The 26,261-nt window shown below is 38.2% G+C and overlaps 1 protein-coding gene across 8 annotated transcripts in view; it reads left to right on the top strand.

The window, feature by feature from the left end:
- LOC124775714 (sorbin and SH3 domain-containing protein 1) overlaps positions 1-26,261 on the top strand; it is a 1,093,224-nt gene that overhangs the window by 1,059,898 nt on the left and 7,065 nt on the right. For all 8 annotated transcript variants that reach the window (XM_047250558.1, XM_047250581.1, XM_047250574.1 and 5 more), the window contains 5 exons: positions 5,566-5,680; positions 9,215-9,326; positions 10,314-10,439; positions 11,300-11,460; positions 23,055-23,137. In XM_047250558.1, the coding sequence (XP_047106514.1) occupies positions 5,566-5,680; positions 9,215-9,326; positions 10,314-10,439; positions 11,300-11,460; positions 23,055-23,137 (597 nt within the window). The remainder of the gene's footprint in view (positions 1-5,565; positions 5,681-9,214; positions 9,327-10,313; positions 10,440-11,299; positions 11,461-23,054; positions 23,138-26,261) is intronic.

Raw genomic sequence — 26,261 nt, 5'->3', positions numbered from 1 at the left:
TTGGAGTGCCACAATGTTTGATAGTGGTTTCTCCCTTGATTTCATCCCTACAAAACTTAAAGGAAAATTACAAAACAGTAATGGAGGCTGGTGAAACAAGTATATAAATTAAGTATATATTTTTTAGTAGAAGTCCTTTGACTGCATTTTCATTTTTATTTCTGATATTTACTGTAGGGCAAATTCTCCACCATCATAGTTTACTATTCCTTGCGAGCCTTTTTGTCACAGACTAGTGATGCAGTCACACCTGCACATTGAGAGAATTTGTTTCACTTGTAACCATTGTGAAAGATTCTATGTTGTTTTACTTTCGGTAGGCACATATTGTCAACAAACTGATGTGTGACAATGACTAAACTAAACGTGATATATGATATTTTAGGTATGGCACACAGATACATACACAGCAAACAGTTGCAGCTCTTTCATTAATCTACTCATCACCGTTTAGATCATCTAGCTTCAGTACAACATAACAATATTAAGTGGTCTAGTACATATCAAGAGAGAAACTGAAAATCTCAGTAGTTCAAAGGATAGCTAATACATATGTTGTTAGTCACTTCCATGTATTATCTGAGTATTGTGGTTTGAGGATTGAAAATGCCAGTTAGCAAGATGATAAGCAACAGTTTTCATAGTAAACATACCTATAATGCGATGATAACCTATTTATTCTTTGGCAGCTATAAGTGTAGTTATATAAATTGTGTATTAGGCTAGATGGTTAGCTTCATATTCCATGGATCATCTGCACAATAAATCGTAATGATTGGAATAGATCAATTTATATTCACATTATGAATTATTTTGTAAATATGGCAACATGTGGCAACAGTTTGTTTTAAAATTTTACTTTTCTGTCTGTCGGACATTTTATATCATTGAATAAATGGCCAAACATTCTGCACCTCCTTTTGTGCTAAAGACCACCTTAATGTGGCATAATGAATGTCCTTTTTTCTTATGGTATTGTACACTCCTGGAAATGGAAAAAAGAACACATTGACACCGATGTGTCAGACCCACCATACTTGCTCCGGACACTGCGAGAGGGCTGTACAAGCAATGATCACACGCACAGCACAGCGGACACACCAGGAACCGCGGTGTTGGCCGTCGAATGGCGCTAGCTGCGCAGCATTTGTGCACCGCCGCCGTCAGTGTCAGCCAGTTTGCCGTGGCATACGGAGCTCCATCGCAGTCTTTAACACTGGTAGCATGCCGCGACAGCGTGGACGTGAACCGTATGTGCAGTTGACGGACTTTGAGCGAGGGTGTATAGTGGGCATGCGGGAGGCCGGGTGGACGTACCACCGAATTGCTCAACACGTGGGGCATGAGGTCTCCACAGTACATCGATGTTGTCGCCAGTGGTCGGCGGAAGGTGCACATGCCCGTCGACCTGGGACCGGACCGCAGCGACGCACGGATGCACGCCAAGACCGTAGGATCCTACGCAGTGCCGTAGGGGACCGCACCGCCACTTCTCAGCAAATTAGGGACACTGTTGCTCCTGGGGTATCGGCGAGGACCATTCGCAACCGTCTCCATGAAGCTGGACTACGGTCCCGCACATTGTTAGGCCGTCTTCCGCTCACGCCCCAACATCGTGCAGCCCGCCTCCAGTGGTGTCGCGACAGGCGTGAATGGAGGGACGAATGGAGACGTGTCGTCTTCAGCGATGAGAGTCGCTTCTGCCTTGGTGCCAATGATGGTCGTATGCGTGTTTGGCGCCGTGCAGGTGAGCGCCACAATCAGGACTGCATACGACCGAGGCACACAGGGCCAACACCCGGCATCATGGTGTGGGGAACGATCTCCTACACTGGCCGTACACCACTGGTGATCGTCGAAGGGACACTGAATAGTGCATGGTACATCCAAACCGTCATCAAACCCATCGTTCTACAATTCCTAGACCGGCAAGGGAACTTGCTGTTCCAACAGGACAATGCACGTCCGCATGCATCCCGTGCCACCCAACGTGCTCTAGAAGGTGTAAGTCAACTACCCTGGCCAGCAAGATCTCCGGATCTGTCCCCCATTGAGCACGTTTGGGACTGGATGAAGCGTCGTCTCACGCGGTCTGCACGTCCAGCACGAACGCTGGTCCAACTGAGGCGCCAGGTGGAAATGGCATGGCAAGCCGTTCCACAGGACTACATCCAGCATCTCTACGATCGTCTCCATGGGAGAATAGCAGCCTGCATTGCTGCGAAAGGTGGATATACACTGTACTAGTGCCGACATTGTGCATGCTCTGTTGCCTGTGTCTATGTGCCTGTGGTTCTGTCAGTGTGATCATGTGATGTATCTGACCCCAGGAATGTGTCAGTAAAGTTTCCCCTTCCTGGGACAATGAATTCACGGTGTTCTTATTTCAATTTCCAGGAGTGTATTTATACACATCATTGTTCCTTTTGAACTGCTGTGGATTGTTTACAGCAGCCTTCATGAGGGATAAATATACTGCGAAGTAATGGTCAATATGCCTAGCTACCTAATCAGATGTCACCAATATGATTATTCTTACAGCATGTTTTTTAGCAATGAAAACTTTCTTTCTTAAAGATGAGTCACCCCAGACATTATTCCATACCTAGCAAGGTGGCACTTTGGTTAGCACACTGGACTCACATTTAGGAGGACAACGGTTTAAACCTGCATCCGGCCATCCTGATGTAGGTTTCCCATGATTTCCCTAAATCGCTCCAAGCAAATGCTGGAATGGGTCCTTTAAAAGGGCATGGCCTACTTCGTTCCCCATCCTCCCCCAATCTGATGAAAGCGATGACCTCGCCATTTGGTCCCCTCCACCAAATCAAGAAACCAACTAACTATTATTCCATATGACATTATTGAATGAAAATATGTCAACTTACTGATTTGTCTCTCCCCAAGATTTGCAGTGTTTCTTATTGCAAATGTTGCTGAATGTGCTTTTCCAGTTTAAATGCTCATCAGTATCAACAGCTAAGAATTTTGAAGTTTCCACCATATTTACTATTTCCTCACCCAGAGTTACACCTATCATTGGTGTAGTCATCTAGATGTGTGGAACTGAATATGCTGTGTCTTTTTAAAATTGAGGGTGACACCATTCACAAGAAACCAGTCAATGACGCTCTTCAGAACATTGTTTACCATTTCTTCTGTTGCTGTGTGTATGCATGGATTGATTACAATACTAGAAACATAACAAAAAACTAACTCTACTTGTTGTATATGAGACAGAAGATCATTTACATGTATGATGAGTAATAATGGATCCAAGACTGAGCTGTGGGGGAACCCCATATGTGATTTCTCCCCACTCAAAATAAAGTCCTCTGACTACATTGGTTGAATTACGAAGTACAACACTGCGTTTTCTTTTGGTTAGATATGACATTTCCATTGATTTTTTTATACCATCAGTACCATAACACCTCACTTTATCCAGGAGAATATTGTGTTTCACTTACTCAAATGCCTTAGATCGGGTGCAGAAAATGCTAACCAGTACTATTTGTTTTTAATGCCTGAAAAAATTTGACGAGTGAACATGTAAGTGGCATTCTCAGTAGAGCAACACTTCTGAAATCCAAACTGTGATTTATTTAACATATTTCCATCCTTACTCTGTGAACCTCTGTGAAGTGCATGGCAAAGGGTACATCCCACTATATTGGTTATCAAGACTTTCCTCCATTTGATTCATGTAGGGAGTATGGGAAAAATGATTGTTTAAATGCCTCTGTGTATACTATGATTAATCTGATCTTATCCTCATGATCCCTTTGGGAGCAACATGTAGGGTTTGTAGTATATTCCTAGAGTTATCATTTAAAGCTGACTCTTGAAACTTTTTAGTAGTCTTTCTAAGGATGGTTTCCATCTGTCTTCAAGAGTCTGCCACATCAGATTTTCAACATCTCTGGGACACTTTCCCACAGATCAAACAAACCTGTGACCTTTCATGGTAACTTTCTCTATATATGGTCATTATCCCCTGCCAATCCTGTGTATTTTGGGTCCCACACACATTAGCTGTATTCTAGGATGGATCACATGAATGATTTGTAAGCAATCTCCTTTATAGACTGATTGCATTCTCACAGTATTCTATCATTAAATCAAAGTCTGCTAGCTGTTTAACCCATGACTGAGCCTATTTTTCACTCAGTTCTTCCATGTTCATCTGCAAGTTTTATACTTTATCCCACAAAGTCTTTGGATACCTGGTTTTTATACATAATGAATTATTTCTGAATTATTATTCTTATGTAAGTCCCAATGTCTAGTTTCATGGTGTTCACAATGAACCACTGTGCAGAGTCACTGAATACAGCATTATCCAGTCATCTTGTAGTTTATACCATAATACCATGGAGAGATAAAAATATTGTCCATGGTTTAATGAAATACTGTGTAGTTCCACAGGAGGGCGCCTCATTCTATTGGAATATTTGCGGTTAATTACTTCCTGGTGCCAACAGCAATTGCTACACACCTCACCACACCTGCTCGCAAAGTTACAGAGAGAAGTGGAAAGTCGATATCACTGGTAAATTTTGGATCAGTGGGTAATATTAACCAACAGAAAGATCTCTAGATGTTGCTGATTAACTCAAGAACCTTTTGTCATTTGTGTGTCACAGAATGTACTCCATATCCTCCAACAAGTGTGCTGTATGGGTCGTTAGTGAACAATGCTGTGTAGATCGGAAGAGTGGTAATTTTTACTACAGTCTCTTGTCAGGGCTGCCAACTTTTTCATTTAATCATTCATTTCATATGTTCTGTAGATCCTTTCAAGAATGAGAACCTTCCAGAATGCACAATGAGTTAAGCCATACATTGACAAAAGGAAAAAAGATTGGAAACTTAATCCATGCACAGAATTGATAATACTAGGTATTCATACTTAAGCCATCTAAATTTAACCTATTACATTAGAAATAAAACCAGCAATTTTAATGAAAAAAATAAAAACCTGCTGCCTCCTCAATATTTTCAAATAGTCACTGTTTATCTTGATCGGTAGCTTAATATTTGCTTGATTATATTGATATTTTGTGAAGAAAACAGTTGCTTACATCTGTAACTACATAGGCCTGTTTACAACATACTACTACTTGTCATGCTGTTTTGCAACAAACACTGCCACTTGCCATGTACGTAACAGAAATTTTCAGTTCTGGAATTTAGTCACTTACAGAAGCGTCATTTTTTAAAGAAATGTGTTAATTTTAAATGCACATAACACAATGTGAACAGAAATAACTGAAATGGAATGATGCTGTTTCTGTTTCATGAGCTGTGAAATATTTGCAATGTTAACACAGATGTGTGAATAACTAGAAAAAACTGTACTTAATGTGTCCTTGCAATAAGTCAGAAACTTACACACACACACACACACAACATTCACCACTTTTTCAAGAGACCATAATACAAGCCATTTGTCTGTCAATATCTACATGAAGGATGATTGCACCACATATTTGTGATTCTGTTTTTTTTTTTTTTTTTTTTTTTTTTTTTTTTTTTTTTTTTTTTTTTTTTTCCTCCATATAGAGAGCTCAGCTTCAGGCGAGGAGACATCATATTCGTGAGGAGACAGATTGACAAGAATTGGTATGAGGGAGAGCACAACGCCATGGTGGGCCTCTTCCCCCTCAACTATGTTGAGGTAAGCCCAATATATAAAGTGTACTCTGAGAGTAAAGCTGATTTTGATATTTTCTGCTTTGAGAAACATTAATAGTTGCTTTAACTTTGTCTTAAATATGTTTCCATTTACCATAAAACTGTTAAATGGAAACATATTTAATACAAAATTAAAGCAACTGTTAGCTGAGAAATGTTTGTACTCCATCAAGGATTTGTAATGTTGTGTATAATTTATCTTTATTTCTAAACTCTTGTTAATGTTGGTTATAATAGGGGGAAACATTCCACGTAGGAAAAATATATCTAAAAACAAAGATGATGTGACTTACCAAATGAAAGTGCTGGCAGGTCGACAGACACACAAACATACACACAAAATTCAAGCTTTCGCAACAGACTGTTGCCTCATCAGGAAAGAGGGAAGGAGAGGGAAAGACGAAAGGATGTGGGTTTTAAGGGAGAGGGTAAGGAGTCATTCCAATCCCGGGAGCGGAAAGACTTACCTTAGGGGGAAAAAAGGACGGGTATACACTTGCGCACACACACACACACACACACACACACATATCCATCCACACATATACAGACACAAGCAGACATATTTAAATATGTCTGCTTGTGTCTGTATATGTGTGGATGGATATGTGTGTGTGTGTGTGTGTGTGTGCGCAAGTGTATACCCGTCCTTTTTTCCCCCTAAGGTAAGTCTTTCCGCTCCCGGGATTGGAATGACTCCTTACCCTCTCCCTTAAAACCCACTTCCTTTCGTCTTTCCCTCTCCTTCCCTCTTTCCTGATGAGGCAACAGTTTGTTGCGAAAGCTTGAATTTTGTGTGTATGTTTGTGGTTGTTTGTGTGTCTGTCGACCTGCCAGCACTTTCATTTGGTAAGTCAAATCATCTTTGTTTATATATATATATATATATATATATATATATATATATATATATATATATATATATGTCTGCTTGTGTCTGTATATGTGTGGATGGATATGTGTGTGTGTGCGAGTGTATACCCGTCCTTTTTTCCCCCTAAGGTAAGTCTTTCCGCTCCCGGGATTGGAATGACTCCTTACCCTCTCCCTTAAAACCCACTTCCTTTCGTCTTTCCCTCTCCTTCCCTCTTTCCTGATGAGGCAACAGTTTGTTGCGAAAGCTTGAATTTTGTGTGTATGTTTGTGTTTGTTTTTGTGTCTGTCGACCTGCCAGCACTTTCATTTGGTAAGTCACATCATCTTTGTTTTTAGATATATATTTCCTACGTGGAATGTTTCCCTCTATTATAACCATATATATATATATATATATATATATATATATATATATATATATATATATAAAGACTATATCCATGACTGTAAAAGTTACTATGGACAAATAAACCTTTTATTTATTATTTGTTTTACTTATTAGTTATATTGTGCAAATTGTTCTCAGCTGCTATGCTGAAATATTTCTAATTCTAGTGGTTAAAGGTGAATACTATGCTAGATAGGAGGGGGAATGATTTGAACACAGCTTATAGGTGTGTAAACACAACTCAAACACACACACACACACGCACACACACACATTTATGGCAAAAAGAACACCTCAAGTCATTTTTATGTTGTATCTTGTGTTATGATATTCCTATTCCAAAGAGTGAAGTTTCTAAGATATGGAAAGAAGTAAAAGACAAACGTTTTATTTAAGTGCTATACAATGAAATTACGTAACATTATGAAATATTTTTGTATTACCATGCTAATAACAATTATAAAATAACTGGAAACATTAAATTTAAGAGTTTCTGTGAGATACCCTTCAGTGGAGTACTCTTACAGTTTATGGAGTTCTTTGAGAAATACTGAATTATTTGTATTGAGTCTCGTCAAAATTTTATTTTACTCATATTTTTAAGTATCTTTTCAGTTGACAATGCAAGTAGAAGATCATTTATAATACTTCCTTGGGGAACACCAGACATATCACTTCCATCTATTCATTGACATGTCATCAAGTACATCTTGAACTTGCACATGAATTTATCTCATAAACACAATTTTTATATTTTGGTTGTCTGTTAGAATAGCAATAGATATTCTGAGCTCTCAGCATAGTTACTTACACAATACACAGATTGGACAAGTCAGTTTCTGATTATCTTTAAAGATTAACATTGACTGGAGCCTTGACAGAAATTGGGTGAAGAGATCTTGCCACAGTGAAAAATGACTTTCTTTTAGTGGTTGCCACCTGAATTTGCGTATCATATCCATGACACACTCCCCCTATTGCTTGATAATATAGAATGAGCTGCCCTGAGTTGAGCATCTTGGTGTCTGCCACCAATACTATCCGGTAAAGATCCCATACCATGCAGCAATACTCCAGAATAGGATGGACAAGTATAATATTGACAATCTGTTCAGTACATATGTTGCATCTTTTAAGTTTTCTTGCCAAGAAAACACAGTCTACAGTTTGCTTTCCAAATCACATTTTATATGTCATCATTCCAGTTTAAGTTGTTCTCAATTGTAATTCCTAGGTATTTAGAAGGATTAACAGCCTTTTGATTTGTGGGGTTTATCATGCATCTGAAATTTAATGGAGTCCTTTAAGTATTCATGTTGATGACCTCACACTTTTCATTATTTAGAGTCTATTACCACTTTTTATACCATACAGATATCTTGTCTGAATCATTTTGCAACCGGTTTTGATCTTCTGATGACTCAGACCGTGAACAACATCATCTAATGCAAACAATCTAAGAGAGCTGCTCAGATTGTCTACTAAAACATTTATATAGGTTAGGAGTAGCAGAGGGCCTATAACACTTCCTTGGAGAACACTAGATATCACTTCTGTATAGCTCAGTTACTTTCCATTAATTACTGTGAAAGGTGAACTTTCTGACAAGAAATCACAAATCCAGTCTCACAGCTGTGACGATAGTCCAAAGGCATGCAGTGAGATTAGAAGCCACTTGTGAGGAACAGTATCAGAAGTAGGTGGTTAAAAGAAATAAAAAGGTATAAAATAATTTAGGAGTAAAGGTAACAACTCACCGAATTATCCAAAAGCCAGAGAAGTTATTTATGTACCTGTTGACAACTCAACACCTCTGCTGTTCAGTGGGTTTTTTCCTTAATTCCTAAGTTATTTACATTCTGTCAGAACTTTCTATGTCAGATTAAAATTATTGTAAGCTGATCATTTTCATCTTTGTGTGCCACCTTCTTTCCTAAAATGAGTGTTACCACGAGAATTCCATTTGAAAAAGAGGTTAGTTCGTCCACTAGAAATTGAATATGGGTAATCTAGTCACTGTTCATACTCTCATTAATTATTAATTGATTAATGATTATTTATGATATTTTTATTGCTTGCTTTAGATTAAATTTAAACTATAACAATACAGCTAATGAGATTTTGTATTACAATTTGCTTTGATGTTTTAGTATTTTTAATGGATTTTGTGATGAAACTAAGACATGTATGTTTCATAGTATACCATATAAGAGAAGTCACATATGGTATCCAAACCTGTTTTTATTTTCCCAGATAATACCCTATGATGGAATTCGAACAATGCCAAAGAAACCAACTGAAGGACAGGCAAAGGCAAAATTTAATTTTATTGCACAAACACATCTTGAATTGTCTCTTGTAAAAGGTATGTATATCATCTAAACAGACAAAGTTATCTTTGTCATGCAGCAATATGTCAATGACTGCAACATTCTCAACAGTTGTTTTATTGATCAGTATCAATTCTGTCAATTTAAAATGAAACATAATACAGATAAATTATAAATTTCCACCTTGATATGCAAAATATTTAGTAAATATGATATCAAAAAAAATCTCTTCTACCATCTTAATGTGCCTCTTGCTCACATTTTTCATTACATATTGCACTAATATCTTCTCCATTTTGTTAGTGAAATCTTCTGATCTCATTATTTTCTCCTGTTCTCTCTCTGTTCTTCTTCTTTACACATCAGCTGCCATTTGTTGTTCCATTTTGCAACTCTTACACTAATCTATTACTGTTGTACTTTCTGCTGTCATAAAATTTTCCGTCTGACGTCACAAGGAATTTGGTGATCAAATACTTTACAAATATATTTTTAAATATTCATTTTGTGTTACATTGATCTTCTTCCTTTGCAAAGAGTACTGAAATTGAGGATTCCACAAAAATACATGAAGCTGCCACTTCTTTAAATGAACTTATAAAACTTTAAACTTTCTGTTATGACTTTCAATTCATGCTTGTAAACCCTCTATTTTTTATCGTGTGCTTGAAAATTTTGTTGCCAATGCAGGGCCTTGTGGCTCTTCATCCTGGACTTTGTGGTTAAAATCGTACTGTTGAATTATCTATCTGAAATTGGAAGAAGACCTCAGAGTTGTGGTAACTTTCATTACAATGATCAGTGGCAGCAGTAAAATACTGCATTTTACTCTGAAAGTTATTGGGAGTTTGGTTTTGTTGCTGGATTATTACTTGTCCACCAACAGAATTTTATCCACAAGACCTTTAATTGTTAACAACAACCATTTTCTTTAAAATAATGTCATGGGATTAACATAATCACAAGCAAATTCTTAAACTGCATTAGACCACAGTTAGTTCAATATTGTTTTGTCTTTGCAGGAGAACTGGTAGTTCTGACTCGAAGAGTAGATGAAAACTGGTATGAAGGTCGTATAGGAAACAGGAAAGGCATTTTCCCAGTTTCCTATGTAGAGGTGTTGCAGGAACCAGGAGACAATAGGACAGGTAGAGTATTGTTCCTTCTTCACGTGGCCTTGTTACTTGACCCACAGCCCACTAAAAGACTTCTACTCTAAGAAGGAATCTTTATAGATATGTAGCCAAGTTCCTAATTACAGTATTGAAAGGATAGACTGCTACTTGTCACATAGAGGAGGAGTTGACTAGCAGACAGGCACAACTAAAAAGAATGCTAGAAATTCAGCTTTTGGACTATGTCCTTCATCAGCACTTGAGGTTGACTGTGGTGTGTGTGTGTGTGTGTGTGTGTGTGTGTGTGTGTGTGTGTGTGTGGGTTGGTTGTGTTTGTGTGAATGTGTATGTGTTTTCTACTTTTAGCATTCTTCTTGTGCCTGTCTGTGACTCAATAACTGCTTTATGTGAGGAATAGCAATCTATCCTTTCCATATTGTTGTTATTTTAGTCCCTAATTATATTTTCCTGTACAATACTTTGAAATTTGGCTTAGTCATCTTCATTAAATGCTGCCAGTGATTGCCTATTGTCTACGAACTGTCTGGCTTCCAGTCAGGAAACAGGGAACATATTTAAAATCAGTCAGCTGCAAACCACAATTCTTCTATTTATCATTCTGGAAAAATGAAACATTGCACTTTGTTGAGATTTTCCAATGGAGACATACTTAGTGAAGGAATTGCTGCAAATAGTACAGACCTCAGGTGAATTTGTATTCAGTATACTTTTACGAGAGATGTATCTGTGAACATCAAGTCTCAATACTCACTGTTTCTCCCCCATTTTTGTAAAGGCTTGTCAGAGTTTCCATTTGTTCAGATTAAAACAATTACCTTTTCTAAACTTTCCCTGTATACAGTATATATCAACAACTGCATTTCTCTGTAAAGGAATGCTAGCAACGCCAACGAAACCCACGAGCACACCTACGGTGCACTCAGTATTGGTGAATGGCACAGGGGTGAAGAATTACCACCAGCCAGGCTCCACCTACTACAGCCAGAATAAAGCGACGAGTCCATACACATCCAGCAGCCCTTATGCAACACTGGTGAGCATATACAGAATTTCAGAACACTTCTCAAGAATCATAAATCATATACGACAATTATCAAATTAAATTTTGTGTATGGATGCCAGTCATATTGTGAACTGGCCTACATTGTGTACAGTTGATAACCAAACAGCTTGCAGCAGTATCTTGCAGGACTTTTTTATTCTAATGTTTATATGACAACACATTTAGTCCCTAGTGGTATTTGTGTTTAATAATAAGAATGAGTTTAAGATGGATTTTCAAAACCAAAATCATAATACTCGAATAAAATTAAATTCTGAATAGACTTTGTGTGTTTGTCTAAGGTTCAGAATGGAGTTTTATATTTTGTTGCAAGAATCTGTAATGAGTTTTTGTCAAGCATGAAATGGAGGAAAGCCTGTGATGTGAAGAGCATCCATGACCTGTTTAGGAGACCCTACAGTTCTCAACACTGTAACACAAGTGTAGGAAGCCACAGACTAGCTGACCAAAGTATCTGGTTCAAGCCTTTCACTCAATTTGGAACCAGGGGGCAACAGTCAGTTCTGGGAACAGTGCTGCAGATTGTGAACTTCGTTGAAATTTGTGAGCAAGGCTGGTCTTCTCAGACAGTTCTTGGAATACAGCCCAGATGAAAGGGTGTCATTTGCAGCTGGTTGCACTTGGCTCCCTCACTCTCAAAGGCTGCCATGAAAGCCTCTTCAGCACTTAAATGGAGTCTCCAGCCATACAATATGAGCGCACAAAATAATCCTTCCTATCCCTTCCTACTATTTCCTGAAGGAGTAGTTCAGGATCTCTTGCTAAGACAGCTGATTACTCTCTCGAATTATTCTCCTTGCTTTTGCCCTTTTCATCCAGAAGGTTGCAAGATTCACCTCTGTATGCTAATGATTGATCTTCACATAGTTGCCCTCCTGTCCCTGATTGCAGAATGTCACTCATAATTTCACAAAGGGACAGGCTGCTTCCTAGGCGTCATGATGACTTAGGGTTGAATGCATCAGCATCTTGGTGAATCACAGCTGTGATGTGATCCACACAGTCCTGGATATATTCATAAAGTTCAGAAAGAAGCTAAATGGCTGCAGAGCTTCCAGTCAGCCTTTCTGAACATCCATCATCATGGCTTCCTTTTGGGATCTCCTCCATGTAGTAGATGATTTCAGCTGAGATAATGATCGCTTCCATGAATATCATCATTCACCTCCACTGGGCAGCTTTTATTTTGAAAAAACACAGTACATCCAATTTTCTACTGCAATGAGTACAGTTCCTTCAGTAAATACAATGCATCAACAGAAGTCAGTAGCCAGGGTAGAGCGTACTAAGTTTTTGGCTGTACATATAGATGAGAATCTTAATTGGAAAATTAATATTTTGCATCTCCTAAAGCAACTAGATTCATCAACTTTTCCAATCAGAATAATTGCCAATTTTGAGAATATAGAAATTAGCAAGCTAACATACTTTGCAAACTTTCACTCTCTGATGTCATACAGAATAATATTTTGGGGTAACTCAAGACTTAGGCAAAAAAATTCACTCCTCGAAAGAATAATGTGTGGGCCTCATAGTCACACATCTTGAAGCATTTGTTTAAAAGGTTAGGACTTCTTACAACAGCCTCACATTACATTTACTCAGTAATGAAAGTTCTCAACAATGTGGACCAGTTTAAAAACAACAGTTACAGTCATGATTATAATACCAGAAGAAAGAAAGACTTGCACTGCCCTCTAGTTAACCAATCTTTGTCACAGAAAGGGGTAAATACGCTGCTGTAAAACTTTTCAATATATAACCAGTCTGATAGATGGCAATAATAGTTTCAAAAATAAATTGAAAGCATATCTCCTTGACAACTCCTTCTGTGCCATAGATGAATTCTTGGATAGGAATAAATAAATTTATAGGTATAATATATGCAATATGCATTTAGTGCCATAGTCTGCACCAATAGCCAACTGGTCAGTGTGACGGGCTGTCTTGCCAAGGGGCCCACATTTGATTCTCGGCTGGGTCAGAGATTTTCTCCGCTCAGGGACTGGGTGTTTGTGTTGTCTTCAAAGAGGTGGCAACAGGAAGGGCATCCAGCCACCTCTTAAATTAACCATGCCAAATCCAACCTTAACCTTGCCTATCCTGTGACATTGCTGGACAAAGGCACAAGAAAAAGAAGATGCATTTTGTGCCATTTAAGGGAATGGTATAGGTAATAAAAATTTGAACTCTTTCTCTCTCTCTCTTTGTCTCCTTTTTTTTTAAAAAAAAAATAAAGAAGAAAAAAGAGAAAGAAAAAGAAAAAACCTTGATCCTTGAACCATGTGTCCATTTCTTATGCACTTGATGCAATCCACATAATAATGGTTACCACAAGATTGATCAATGGAACACATAACTAACTAACTAGCATCTACAGGGGCAGGTGAGCAGAAGAGGTATATGGCCTTAGATGAACTTGTGTCAGAACTGATATTTTTGTGTTGAATTCCCATAGCCCTCTGTATGCATTAAAATCTCGTAAGAGAAGAGAGGGATGTGGCAGTTCAGCAGTAAGCTGTTTGAGGATCTTACTGTCACTTGCCTTATGGAGAGGCAGGTACACAGAGCACTGTAACAGTAAGACGGGTCTTTAGCATGACAGCCACTGCTTATAGCATTGTGGTTAAGTGCACAGGAGAGGAGTGGAATGTGTGCTTGACAAACACTCTTACCTTACCTTTTGCCCAGTCACCAATAAGTTTGTCTCTCTTGTGACAGTGCATCAGTATGTTTGAAATGAGTCTCTTGGCGACAGAGGCAAAAAGGTCTGTCCTATATCATTCAAATGAGTCCTGTATCCATTCACATTCCACTGCAGTATAAAAGTCATGCTTGGTTCATGGTTTTAATTTATCGCTTTCTTTGTGCCAGAATGTTGTGGGGCTGGTAAAGCGGTGGGTTGTGGAGGGGCTACATCTGGGTCTGGTGACGAGAATCCAACTTCATGACAGCTTCTTCAGTCAGACATCCCAGTATGACATCTAATGGCACCCAGAGCAGCTTGTGACCCAAATGTTGTGATCTTTTCTCTGCTCCTTTCCCCTTTGAGGTTGATGGGGAAAGGGGAAGTTGTAAGGCACTCTATTTCTGGAATGCCTTCACTATGTTCATCATGCAATGTTTCCCTTCCTCTTGCATCATGCCTGCCAGGGTTGCATAGCTGGGCACAAGACTATTAATCAATGAATCATTAATTAACAAAGTTAACTTTTCAAGTAACGGATTAATTTTCAACTTAATTTTAAAAAATGTGAATGGACTCTTTAAATTCCATTAACTTTCTTTGAGCCCATTAACAGTTAATTAGCACTCCATCTTCAGGCCACAAGTGGCCCATTGGGACCATCCAACTGCCATGTCATCCTCAGCTGATAATGCGGATAGGATGGGTGTGTGGTCAGCACACCCTTCTCTTGGTCGTTATGATGGTTTTCTTTGACCGGAGCCACTGCTATTCGGTCGAGTAGCTCCTCAGTTGGCATCACAAGGCTGAGTGCATCCCAAAAGATGGCAACGGCACATGGTGGCCCAGGCGGTCACCCATCCAAGTGCCGACCACACCTGATGGTGCTAAACTTCGGTGATCTGACGGCAACTGGTGTATCTGCTGTGGCAAGGCCGTTGCCACAACAGTTAATTGGGTTGCACAACACATTTCGGTCATGTAGATGTGTTGCTATGCTGTGGTGCGCTTGATTGATGTGAACAATCGAGTGCGAGCTGGAATAACTGGGTATTGACTGTCTTTTGTTGTTTGTTTACCGAGTTCACATTAAATACTACTTTTTGCTAGTGGATTGACTGTGAAAACTAAATTGTGGAATTGGAGTCCAGCTCTAACAACAATCTATAGGGAAACCAAGTGTATCACATCTGTAAAAAGTAAAGCCCAGAGTCTAGTGAAAATGTGGCTGGGTATGAAATCAAAAGACTCATTCAGCAATGCAGTATTTCTTGGGGAGCATGTTTTAGTACATTTATTTATTAAATGTAATACTCCTACACCCTCGAGTGCTGCAGTCAAACGACTTTTTTCTGTGGGTAAAGATATTTTGTCTCCTAAATGAGCCTTGCTCTTGGACGTCCCTGAAGAGAAATATGTACCTCATGTCCGTTACTTTATGATTCTGCTGTATTTTGATTCTCATGTGGCTTAACATTTATAACAACAGACTGTATACCAGTTATGTTCCTTTCAGAGTAAGCTGATACAGCAGCTCCATACTTAACAATAATATACAACCGTTTGTTTGGCAAAAGATCCATACCCAAGTACTGGGAACTAGCACAGGTAACACCAATAGGAGTAATCCACTAAATTACAGGTCCATATCATTAACGGCAATACACGGCAGGATTCTGGAACATATATTGTGTTCAAACATTATGAATTGCCTTGAAGAAAACAGGCCATTGACATGCAATTAACATGGATTTTGAAAACATTCTTGCAAAACACAACTAGCTCATTACTCACGCGAAGTGTTGAGTGCCACTGACAAGGGATTTCAAATTGATTCCATATTTTTAGATTACCAGAAGGCTTTTGGCATTGTACCACACTAGTGGTTTTTTGTGAAATTGCATGCTAATGGAATATCGTCTCAGTTATGTGACTGGATTCATTATTTCCTTTCAGAAAGATCACAGTTCATAGTAACTGAAGGAAAGTTATTGAGTAAAACAGAAGTGATTTCTGGTGTTCCCAAAAGTAGTGTTATAGGCCCTTTGCTGCTCCTTATTTAAATAAATGATTTAAGAGACAATTTGAGCAGCCATCGTAGGTTGTTTGCAGATGATGATGTCATTTGTTGACTTGTAAAGTCATCAAAAGATCAAAACAAATTGCAAAATGATTTAGAAAAGATACGTGTACAATGCAAAAATTGGCGATTGACCCTAAATAACAAAAATAGTGGGTCATCCACATGAGTGCTAAGATCAATCCATTAAACTTTGGTTTCTCGATAAACCAGTCAAATCTAAAGGCTGTAAATTCAACTAAATATTTAGGAATTACAACTACAAACAACTTAAATTGGATAGGAACACAGAAAATGTTGTGGGGAAGGCTGACCAGAGACAGTGTTTTATTGGTAGGACACTTAGAAAATGTAACAGATCTACTAAACAGACTGCCTACACTACACTTGTCCATCCTCTTTTAGAATACTGCTGTGTGGTGTGGGGTCCTTACTGTATAGGAATGACGGAGTACATCGAGAAAGTTCAAAGAAAAACAGCACATTTTGTATTATTGCTAAATCTGGGAGAGAGTGTCACGGACGTGATACAGGATTTTGGGTGGGCATCATTAAAACAAAGGGGCTTTTCTTGTGGCAGAATCTTCTCGTGAAATTTCAATCATTAACTTTCTCCTCCAAATGTGAAAATATGTTGTTGATGCCAACCTACATTGGGAGAAATGATCACAATAATAAAATAAGGAAAATCGGAGTCCACATGGAAAGGTATAGGTGTTCGTTTTTTCTGTGTGTTGTATGATATTAGAATAGTAGAGGAATATTGTGAATGTGGTTGAATGAACCCTGTGTCAGGCACTTATATGTGATTTGCAGAGTATCCATGTAGATGTAGATGACTGATTAAACTATTTTTTTATTTGCCTATGATGTGCTGCCTAAACTTCCCCATCTAAAACATTTTTATTTAAGCTGTGATAATACATTTGATTCACTAGCTTGTTTCATTACACCCACAACACAATGTTTACTATTATGAGTTAATAATTAACAGTTAACTTTAACTTCCAATAAATCTTCTGTAAAGTAATGCTTTAACATTTAATGGGGTTACCTTTTTTAGTAACTGATTAACAATGAGCAAAGTTAACTTTTTCATTAACAATGCCCAGCTGTGCAGGTTTGCTATATCTTTATTCTGTCTGCTTTGTCGGGTAGAGGTGCTGATGGTGGGCTCTGTTTCACTGGACGTAGTTTGTGTTAAAGCATCTACCTTGGAGACAGGTTTCTTCACCAAGAAAGACTAAGAAGTGGCAAAGGCAGTGGGTTTCATCACCTTATATCTTTTCTTGGCTACTGGTAAGGGATCTGCTTTGAAACTATTATTTCTTAAATTTTTGTTCTTCTGTGAAGACTAGTTAGTCTTGGCTCAAGAATGGGTGTCTCCCAGAGCAGTTGGTGCAGATGGGCGTCATTGCCAGATCCATGAGCTGCTTTTCCACATTTCGTGCAAGTCACTTCACCTCCATAGCTTATGCTATGTGGCCAAATTGTGTAAGGTCTAACTCTGATCTTGGAGGAAACCTGTCATGATGCTCTCAGCTAGCAATGAAGAACTGAAGGTTGCAATAAAAGTACCAGTCTTCCCACTATTCCTCTGTGTCCTGTGTTCAACATTGACCATCTTCTGTGACGCTCATTCTGTTTCAGTTCTGAGATATCCATGTCCATAATGTTACGGCATGTGACCGTACCCTTGTGTGGGTTGAGGGAGACGTGCATCTCAACAACTATAATGGTCATCCATATTTTTTGACTTCCTTAGAAATTCCACCTACTATGACACATTAGTTTCAACTAACAGGGAACCATTTCATGATCATTTAATAGATTTTAATGTACCAGCAAGGAATGAATATAGAAAAGGGATTTTTTTCTAACATCCCCTCATCCCTGTTGATCACTAGGAACACATTCTGATTTATGGCTCCTTGAGGCCCACTACTAAGTACAGTCAGGTTATCAGGACGACTAGCCTCCCTCAGTTTTTTAGAAGAATGAGTGTCATTACTTCCAGATTGTACACCATTGCATTGAGTGGGTTTTTATGTTGATGATTCGCTATGGTGATCCCATGAGCTGCTAGGAATAGGAGGTCCACCCAGACAAAGCCCCTCTTGCCTGGATATGTTTTACTCATCTGAGGTGTTGCAGGTTCCTCAGAGATTGTCCATTAATGATTGTTGACTTCAACAGCCATTTATCTCATTGATGTGCAGCGTACCTTGAGATTGAGGTTTTTACCATCCTCATGATTAGGCAGTACCCACCATTTGACATGACTTGGGTAGGGGGGCATGTGTGGTTTATCAAATAACATGGATTTGGCAAGCATCGTTCTCCCAAGAGGGATGAGTGGAGAACTTTGAGTTCTCCCTGGCCCTTGCCTTCCCTGTACAGGGCTGGTAGACCTGCTACAGTCAAGTGGACAAGTGTTAACAGATCTTGGTAGGAGATAGTGTCAGAGGGAGAGGATAGTGCTTTTTCTAACTTTGGTACAGGTCCCTCAGCAGCTCGCCCAGCATACCGTTTTCACACCACCTTTCAATCACTTTACCGCAGCGGGGTTGACTGCATGAGAATAGCATCAAAGTAAGCAAACACGGCTGCATTGAGGCAGCTGCAGTATTATTCCGAACATTAAACAAATAACTTTAAGTTAACCTTCTAATTCTGTTGTAATTTCAGGATCTATTATTCTACAAGGATTTAAGAACTAATGCTACAATGCCCAGGAAAGTGCTTTTGTGTTTTAATGAGAGAAAAACCTGTGTTAAAATTTCATAAAATGATTCCATTGTGTCTGCTGTAAACATATGCCCATTATGCTCCCCCCCCCCCCTCCTCCCCCCAACCTCAAGTTGATGGTCATTAACAGCATCACAAACCAAACTCAAAAATAGTAGTAATTTTCAACAATCTATTTATTTATTTATTTATTATCATCCCAGTGATCACATTTGTGGTATAGGATTTGTCAGGGTACATTTTAACAACTATATAATATCTTTACAAAATTTGTATCTGTGCTGAATTCATTTTAATTTATCTTATGTTTAATATACAACTAATAAGTGTTTTTATAACATAATTTAATTTATTATGCACTGATGTAATTTCATTTGTCACATTAACTTAAACATATATTTTATACAGTTGCGCAGAGATATTCGCTTATGCTGTAATAGCATTTGTCAAGCGGTTCTTTAGAACAGTTTTAAATTTATCCTCATTTTCCAGCTCTTTGATATGTTTTGGTAGTGCATTAAAAAGTTTGATGCCTTGATTACATACATGTTTCTGGCTTCGGGTCCTTGTTACAGCTTGTATGTGGAGATTTTTACATTGCCGTGTATCGTAATTATGGAAGTCTGTATTGGCTTTCATTTTGTCCTGATTTCTTTTGATCACCAACAGACATTTCAGAATGTATAATGATGGAATTGTTAAAATTTTCAATGCTTTAAAAAGGGGCCTACAATGTGTTTGAGGTGGGCTGTGGGTCATTATCCGAATAGCACGTTTTTGTAATTTGAAAATCTCATTTAGACGACATTTTGTTTTTCCCCAGAATACTATCCCATAGGATGCAATGGACTGAAAATAGCTAAAATATACTAATCTGGTACAGTCATTACTACAAACTCTTGAAATTATTCTAAGCACAAAACATGCTGAATTTAGTTTTAGTGCTAAGTTCACCACATGGTCCTTCCAATTAATCTTCTCATCAATGTGCATACCCAGGAATTTTGCACACTGTACTCTTTCAAGTTGTTTGCCCTCCATGGTGGGATTCAGGTTGTCCTGTTCACTTATTTTTCCATATTGCACATAATTAGTTTTTTTTGCATTCAGTGTTAGCTTGTTAGCACTAAACCATTTTTGTATATCTTGTAGGACATGGTTCACAGTACTGTGCAATGACTGCTTCATATCACTAACTATTAAACTAGTATCATCAGCAAATAACATGATTCTAGCTTTTCTCTCTGACACCTGAATATCATTAATGTAAATGAGGAACAGCAAGGGGCCTAATACACTTCCTTGGGGTACTCCTACTGTGACCTCCTCAATATACAGTTGTTGAAAAAGGAAACAAAATGACACAGGATGTGACTGTTATATAAAATGCCCTATAAACAATACTATGCCAAAGCAGTTGGCTTCTTTTGTAAAATTTCAAATGCTGACATATAACTAAGAGGTTAACAAGCAGAAAGAAGTGCAACTATTGCAGTAACAATTAATTTTTAGAATGTATAACTGTAGATCACAACCATTGATTTAGTACAAAACATGTTACATGCAACATTCATAAGATTTGGAAACTCTCACGATTAAACCACACAGTTATATATAGAAATTAGGGGGAACAATCATCTGAATTAGGATGCTCTTTATAGATGCACAAATGTAGTTCACAGATGAAGGAATAATATGAATTACATTTTTCACAGCACTCTGTGCTTGAAAATACACGAAATTTCATGAAACACACATATGTAATGCACTCAGTGAAAGATAATGGAGAAATGACACAGAGAGCATGCTAAGGTTTTGAATGTAAATTGTTCGAACCTAGATTTTCAAAACAAATTTATCTGCCATATGTGATCTTTCTCAAACACTAAGGTAAAACTCAGAAGGAAGCTTATATACAGGGTGTTACAAAAAGGTATGACCAAACTTTCAGGAAACATCCCTCACACACAAATAAAGAAAAGATGTTATGTGGACATGTGTCCGGAAACGCTTAATTTCCATGTTAGAGCTCATTTTAGTTCTTCCACCTACACTCAATGGATCACATTATCATGATTTCATACGGGATACTCTCCCTGTACTGCTAGAACATGTGCCTTTACAAGTACGACACAACATGTGGTTCATGCACGATGGAGCTCCTGCACATTTCAGTTGAAGTGTTCGTACGCTTCTCAACAACAGATTCGGTGACCGATAGATTGGTAGAGGCGGACCAATTCCATGGCCTGCACGCTCTCCTGACCTCAACCCTCTTGACTTTCATTTATGGGGGCAATTGAAAGCTCTTGTCTATGCAACCCCGGTACCAAATGTAGAGACTCTTCATGCTCGTATTGTGGACGGCTGTGATACAATACGCCATTCTCCAGGGCTGCATCAGTGCATCAGGGATTCCATGCGACGGAGGGTGGATGCATGTATCCTCGCTAATGGAGGACATTTTGAACATTTCCTGTAACAAAGTGTTTGAAGTGACGCTGGTACATTCTGTTGCTGTGTGTTTCCATTCCATGATTAATGTGATTTGAAGAGAAGTGATAAAATGAGCTCTATCATGGAAAGTAAGCGTTTCCGGACACATGTCCACATAACATATTTTCTTTCTTTGTGGTGATTTCCCTAAATCACTCCAGGCAAATGCCGGGATGGTTCCTCTGAAAAGGCACGGCCGACTTCCTTCCCTAATCCGATGAGACCGATGACCATGCTGTCTGGTCTCCTTCCCCAAACCAACCAACCAACCAACCTTTCTTTGTGTGTGAGGAATGTTTCCTGAAAGTTTGGCTGTACCTTTTTGTAACACTTTTTATGTGCAAAATTTGTGTATTTAGCACTTTGCTGTTTTTATGACAATTTCTACACTAACATGCCAAAGATGAACCAGCAGAATCGGTATATTTGACTAAAACGTATTCCCTATTAAACTGCAATAAACTGTTTGTGCTTACCCAAATTAAATTTGGTATGGTAAAATTAAATGGAAAAAATGTTATTCTGAAAAATGGTGGTTCCTCCTCAGCTAAATGAAATAGCTGCTGTTTATCTGCTAGTGCTAGTGTAGAAACATTTACAATGAATAATGATACTTGCCATGCAACTGACAGCCAGATATTTGAATCTCAGTAATCAAATAATTTGTATGAGGGGCTATACTATATATTGTTATGTGAGATAGTAGTGTGTACAGACGAAGTGAGACACTGGCCTTGCTTTCAGGAGGACAGCAACTCAAATGCCCTTCCAGCCATCCAAATTCAGGTTTTCTGTTCTTTCCCTAAATTGCTCAGACAAATGACATGATGGTTCCTTAGAAAGTGACATGGCCAGTTTCTTTCCCCAATTTCAACACCTCCAATGGTCCTGTCATCAACAGAACATTAAACATTAATCTTTTTTTCCCCCTTTGCACCAGAATAGAGAACACTGTTCTGAATCCTAGACAAGAAGGCAAAGCCAACATGTAAACTGATTTTTCTGTTTTGCATTGTAATTGCGTAAACTGGAATTCAAATGAACCTGATCTCCATTATCAGTAACAAATATCATTAAAGAGTAAGTGTACTAGGAAGTGAGTGTGAGACTTCTAATATCTTCGAGGAGGCCTTTCCAAAATGTGAGGTTATCTACTTCAAACAGTAGTCTTACTGATCAGTCATTCATTTGTCACTTGATTGTGTGGTGGTTTGTCTGTTCTTCTTCATTACATACTCATAGCTGTTTCAAAATATGCTTCTTTCCCAAGAATCATATTAGTATTATACTAAGTCACCATTCTGTTTTAATTCTAAACCCCTAGCAATTGCAATTTAAATGTCCCATTATTGTTTGTTGTTTGCATTTTCAGTTCATCATAATTATGACCGCCGGCTGTGATAGGGAACGAAACAGTTTTAGAATTAAAGCACATCTTCTCAGCAGAAAACATGGCCGACCATTTACATGATTTCTTAAGTTTTTTCATCTGCATGCAGTGTAAGTTTTTGAATATGTTGAGTACAGCTTTAATCTGCTTCATGTAAATTTCAGCCAAGACAAGCCCAGCCGCCTAAGCAGCCAGTGGCCCCTGTCAACCAAACACTTCACATCGATACGCATTCAGAGCCTGTTCCGTGAGTATTCTGTTCATGCACGTACTGTTAAGTTGTCACGCGTTTATGTATTGAAGAGAATATATAATATGCATCCTTATTAAATTTTTTGTCATGCACTAGCTTCTTATCAAGTGTTGCCCAGTTGTATTACAGACTCTCTCTCTCTCTCTCTCTCTCTCTCTCTCTCTCTCTCTCTCTCTCTCTCTCTCACTCTCATGTACACCTTGAAAACTACACATATCCTGATTCTAAAAATGAAGCCCACTTAGTTGTATCACATACTATTTCTTTCAAAATTAATACCTTCAGACTTTTTTTTATTTTAATATCTTACATACAATGTTTTAATGCTCCACAATAATATTTATTAGTCTGTTGCTTTATTTATTTAACTATATTTTGTGCCGGCAAGAACCATGACACCATTACAACAGTGCAATCTATTGAAATAAATCTACTTCAAGGAACTAGTTGACTTTTTAAAGACAGATGGCAGCACATCCTAAGCTGCTTACACCGTTTTGTATTGTGAATTTATCTACACAGGTAATAATAGTTATTCTATAAAGCAAGGAATTAACATATAATACTGCCATTTTGCTATCTTTGTCATATGTAATTCATTATAGAATAATGGAAAGGAGGTGTTGTGTAAATAATCCAATTACATATTGCTATATTTGTGGTAGTTTTATTGTGAAGAAGCAGAGGTAAAACATAACCTCATTTTGTAACAAAACCTAACAAGGCATACTATAATTGAACTAGATCAGTCGAGGTGCTTGGGCACCTCATATTGTGTGCAATGTTTGTGTTGAAGACCTATGAAATTGGAGGAAATGGAAGAAACAGTCGCCAAGTTTGGGAATACTAATGGTGTGGCATGAGTGTCAAAAGCACAGCACTGACTGTTCATGCCATGTGAAGGGTGTTAATGCAAAGAACAAAAAAGGATTATATATCCAAACTTGCCATCCACTATTAGACAAGTAGCACATAGTCTTGGTATTCTTATGCCTAAGCCACCTGCAGACAGTAGTGTACTTGATTTCAGATACATCCAGTAACAGTAAAAAAAAATAAAAAAATAAAAAATAAAAACAAAAAAATAAAAAAAAGTTGTTATATTAACTTAAGTATGTTGTTAAATTAACTTAATTATGTCATGTATTGGAAAATTTGACTCGTTCCACATCATTACGAAATATCGTATTCATGATCCATGGAACTAGTATTAATCTAATCTATGTCCGATGTGTTCCTTTCTGAAACATCAAATCTGCCACGACCATTGTCACAAGCCAAGTTAAATGATATAATAAGGCAATTAAATCTTCCAAAGGATGCAGCTGAGCTATTAGGTTCCAGACTACAGGAAAACTGCTTACTTGCAGGTGATACATCATTGTCTTTTTACAGGAATAGAGAAAAAAGGAAATATAGTTTACTGTAATGACATTCCAAACTTAATGAATAAAATGGGTTCTGTTAACTATTATCCAAATAAATGGAGACTATTTATCAATTCTAGCATAAGAAGCATTAAGGGTGTGCTTTTACACAATGGTAATGCTCTGTCTTCAGTTCCAGTAGCATACTCAGTGCAGCTGAAGGATGTTGTGTGGAGGCTTGACAGTAATCCATATGATATTACCCCAGCAATAGGGATTCACGAAACGTCCATGTTATTTGTGCAAGTGGGATAGTAGAACACATTGGAAAAGATAAAGTGTAACACGAGGTAGTTATAACATAATAAGGTGTAGCCTAGTGAACCCTAAGAAGTTTCTTTTGCCACCTCTTCATATAAAACTTGGTGTAATGAAACAATTCGTGAAAGCTCCTGACGAAGATGGTAATTGTCATAAATATCTCAGCAACAAACTTCCTGCCCTGTCTGAAGCTAAAATTAAAGGAGAATTCTTTATGGGTCCTCAGATCAGAGCTTTAGCTAAAAACACTACATTTGAAGCTATTATTATTTCTAAAGAGAAAATTGCTTAGAATTAATGTAAAAAGGGTACAAACAATTTCCTAGGAAACAATAAACACCATGAATATGTCAGAATTGTAAACAACATGTTACAGAATCTGAGAACATTGGGATAGAACATGAACCTTAAAGTACACTTTCTGTTTTCACATTTTCCTGACAACCTGAGGGCAGTCAGTGAAGAACAAAGGGAGAGGTTCCACCAGGATATTCAAGAAATGGAGAGAAGTTATAAAGGATGATGGGAAACTTAGGTGATTGCAGATTACTGCTGGATGCTGGATAGGGATTCTTTGAAAAAACAGAAGAGGGAATGTAAGAAACAAACATTTTATACCAAATGAATAAGATTATACTTATATGCTGTTCGTAAAGCAAACGGAAATGTGAAAATTGGTGATAAAAAACCTCAGAAGTTCACTTAACAATGGAAATAATCAAGTTTTTGACAATACAGTAGAGCGTCGATTATCCGAACGTCGGTCAACCGAACGACCACTTAACCGAACTGTGTACTCGCTCGCACCTGTTACTCTCCCACCCTACCGTCCATCATCCCCCTCACTCCCAAACCAAGTTTCCCACAGTAGTCACCGCACTGGGCCACTGCTGGCGGAACATTGCTTCTAATGGGGCCTTCACAAGGTGCTGCTGACCGGCCAAGCCGCCAGTCACTGTGTTTCAACAATCAGCACACTTCTGTCAGCTTGGCACTGGCAGTAGAAGTAGCGACAGTATCAGAGCTGTTCACAGCAACAGCTGCGCCAGCTTAGAGTTGAGGCATGCCGCTCCGCACAGTTTGAAGGATTGCGCGCCCCCAAGAAGAGCTTCTCATGGTGCAAACAGTCACCTTCTGTTCTCTGTTACGACCACTTGTGTGCTGCTGTGTGAAGAAGTGAACTTGATGATACAAAATGCTTAAACGTAAACGTGTTGTCCTTTCTATGAGGGACAAGTACGAGATTATTACTATATATTCCTACTGAAGTTGCCTTTGTATGTTACTTTGTAATACTAAAAGACATGCCTGTTTTTATGAATAAATTTACAGTACAGTACTTCTTTTTGGCAAATAAACATGTACAGTTCGATTATCCGAACAAACCAGTTTTCTGAACACACATGTCCCCCAATTACTTCGGATAATCG

This window comes from Schistocerca piceifrons, chromosome 1 (genome assembly GCF_021461385.2).
Source record: "Schistocerca piceifrons isolate TAMUIC-IGC-003096 chromosome 1, iqSchPice1.1, whole genome shotgun sequence".
NCBI classification, from domain to species: Eukaryota; Metazoa; Arthropoda; class Insecta; order Orthoptera; family Acrididae; genus Schistocerca; species Schistocerca piceifrons.
This window is presented reverse-complemented; position numbering and strand designations above follow the sequence as displayed.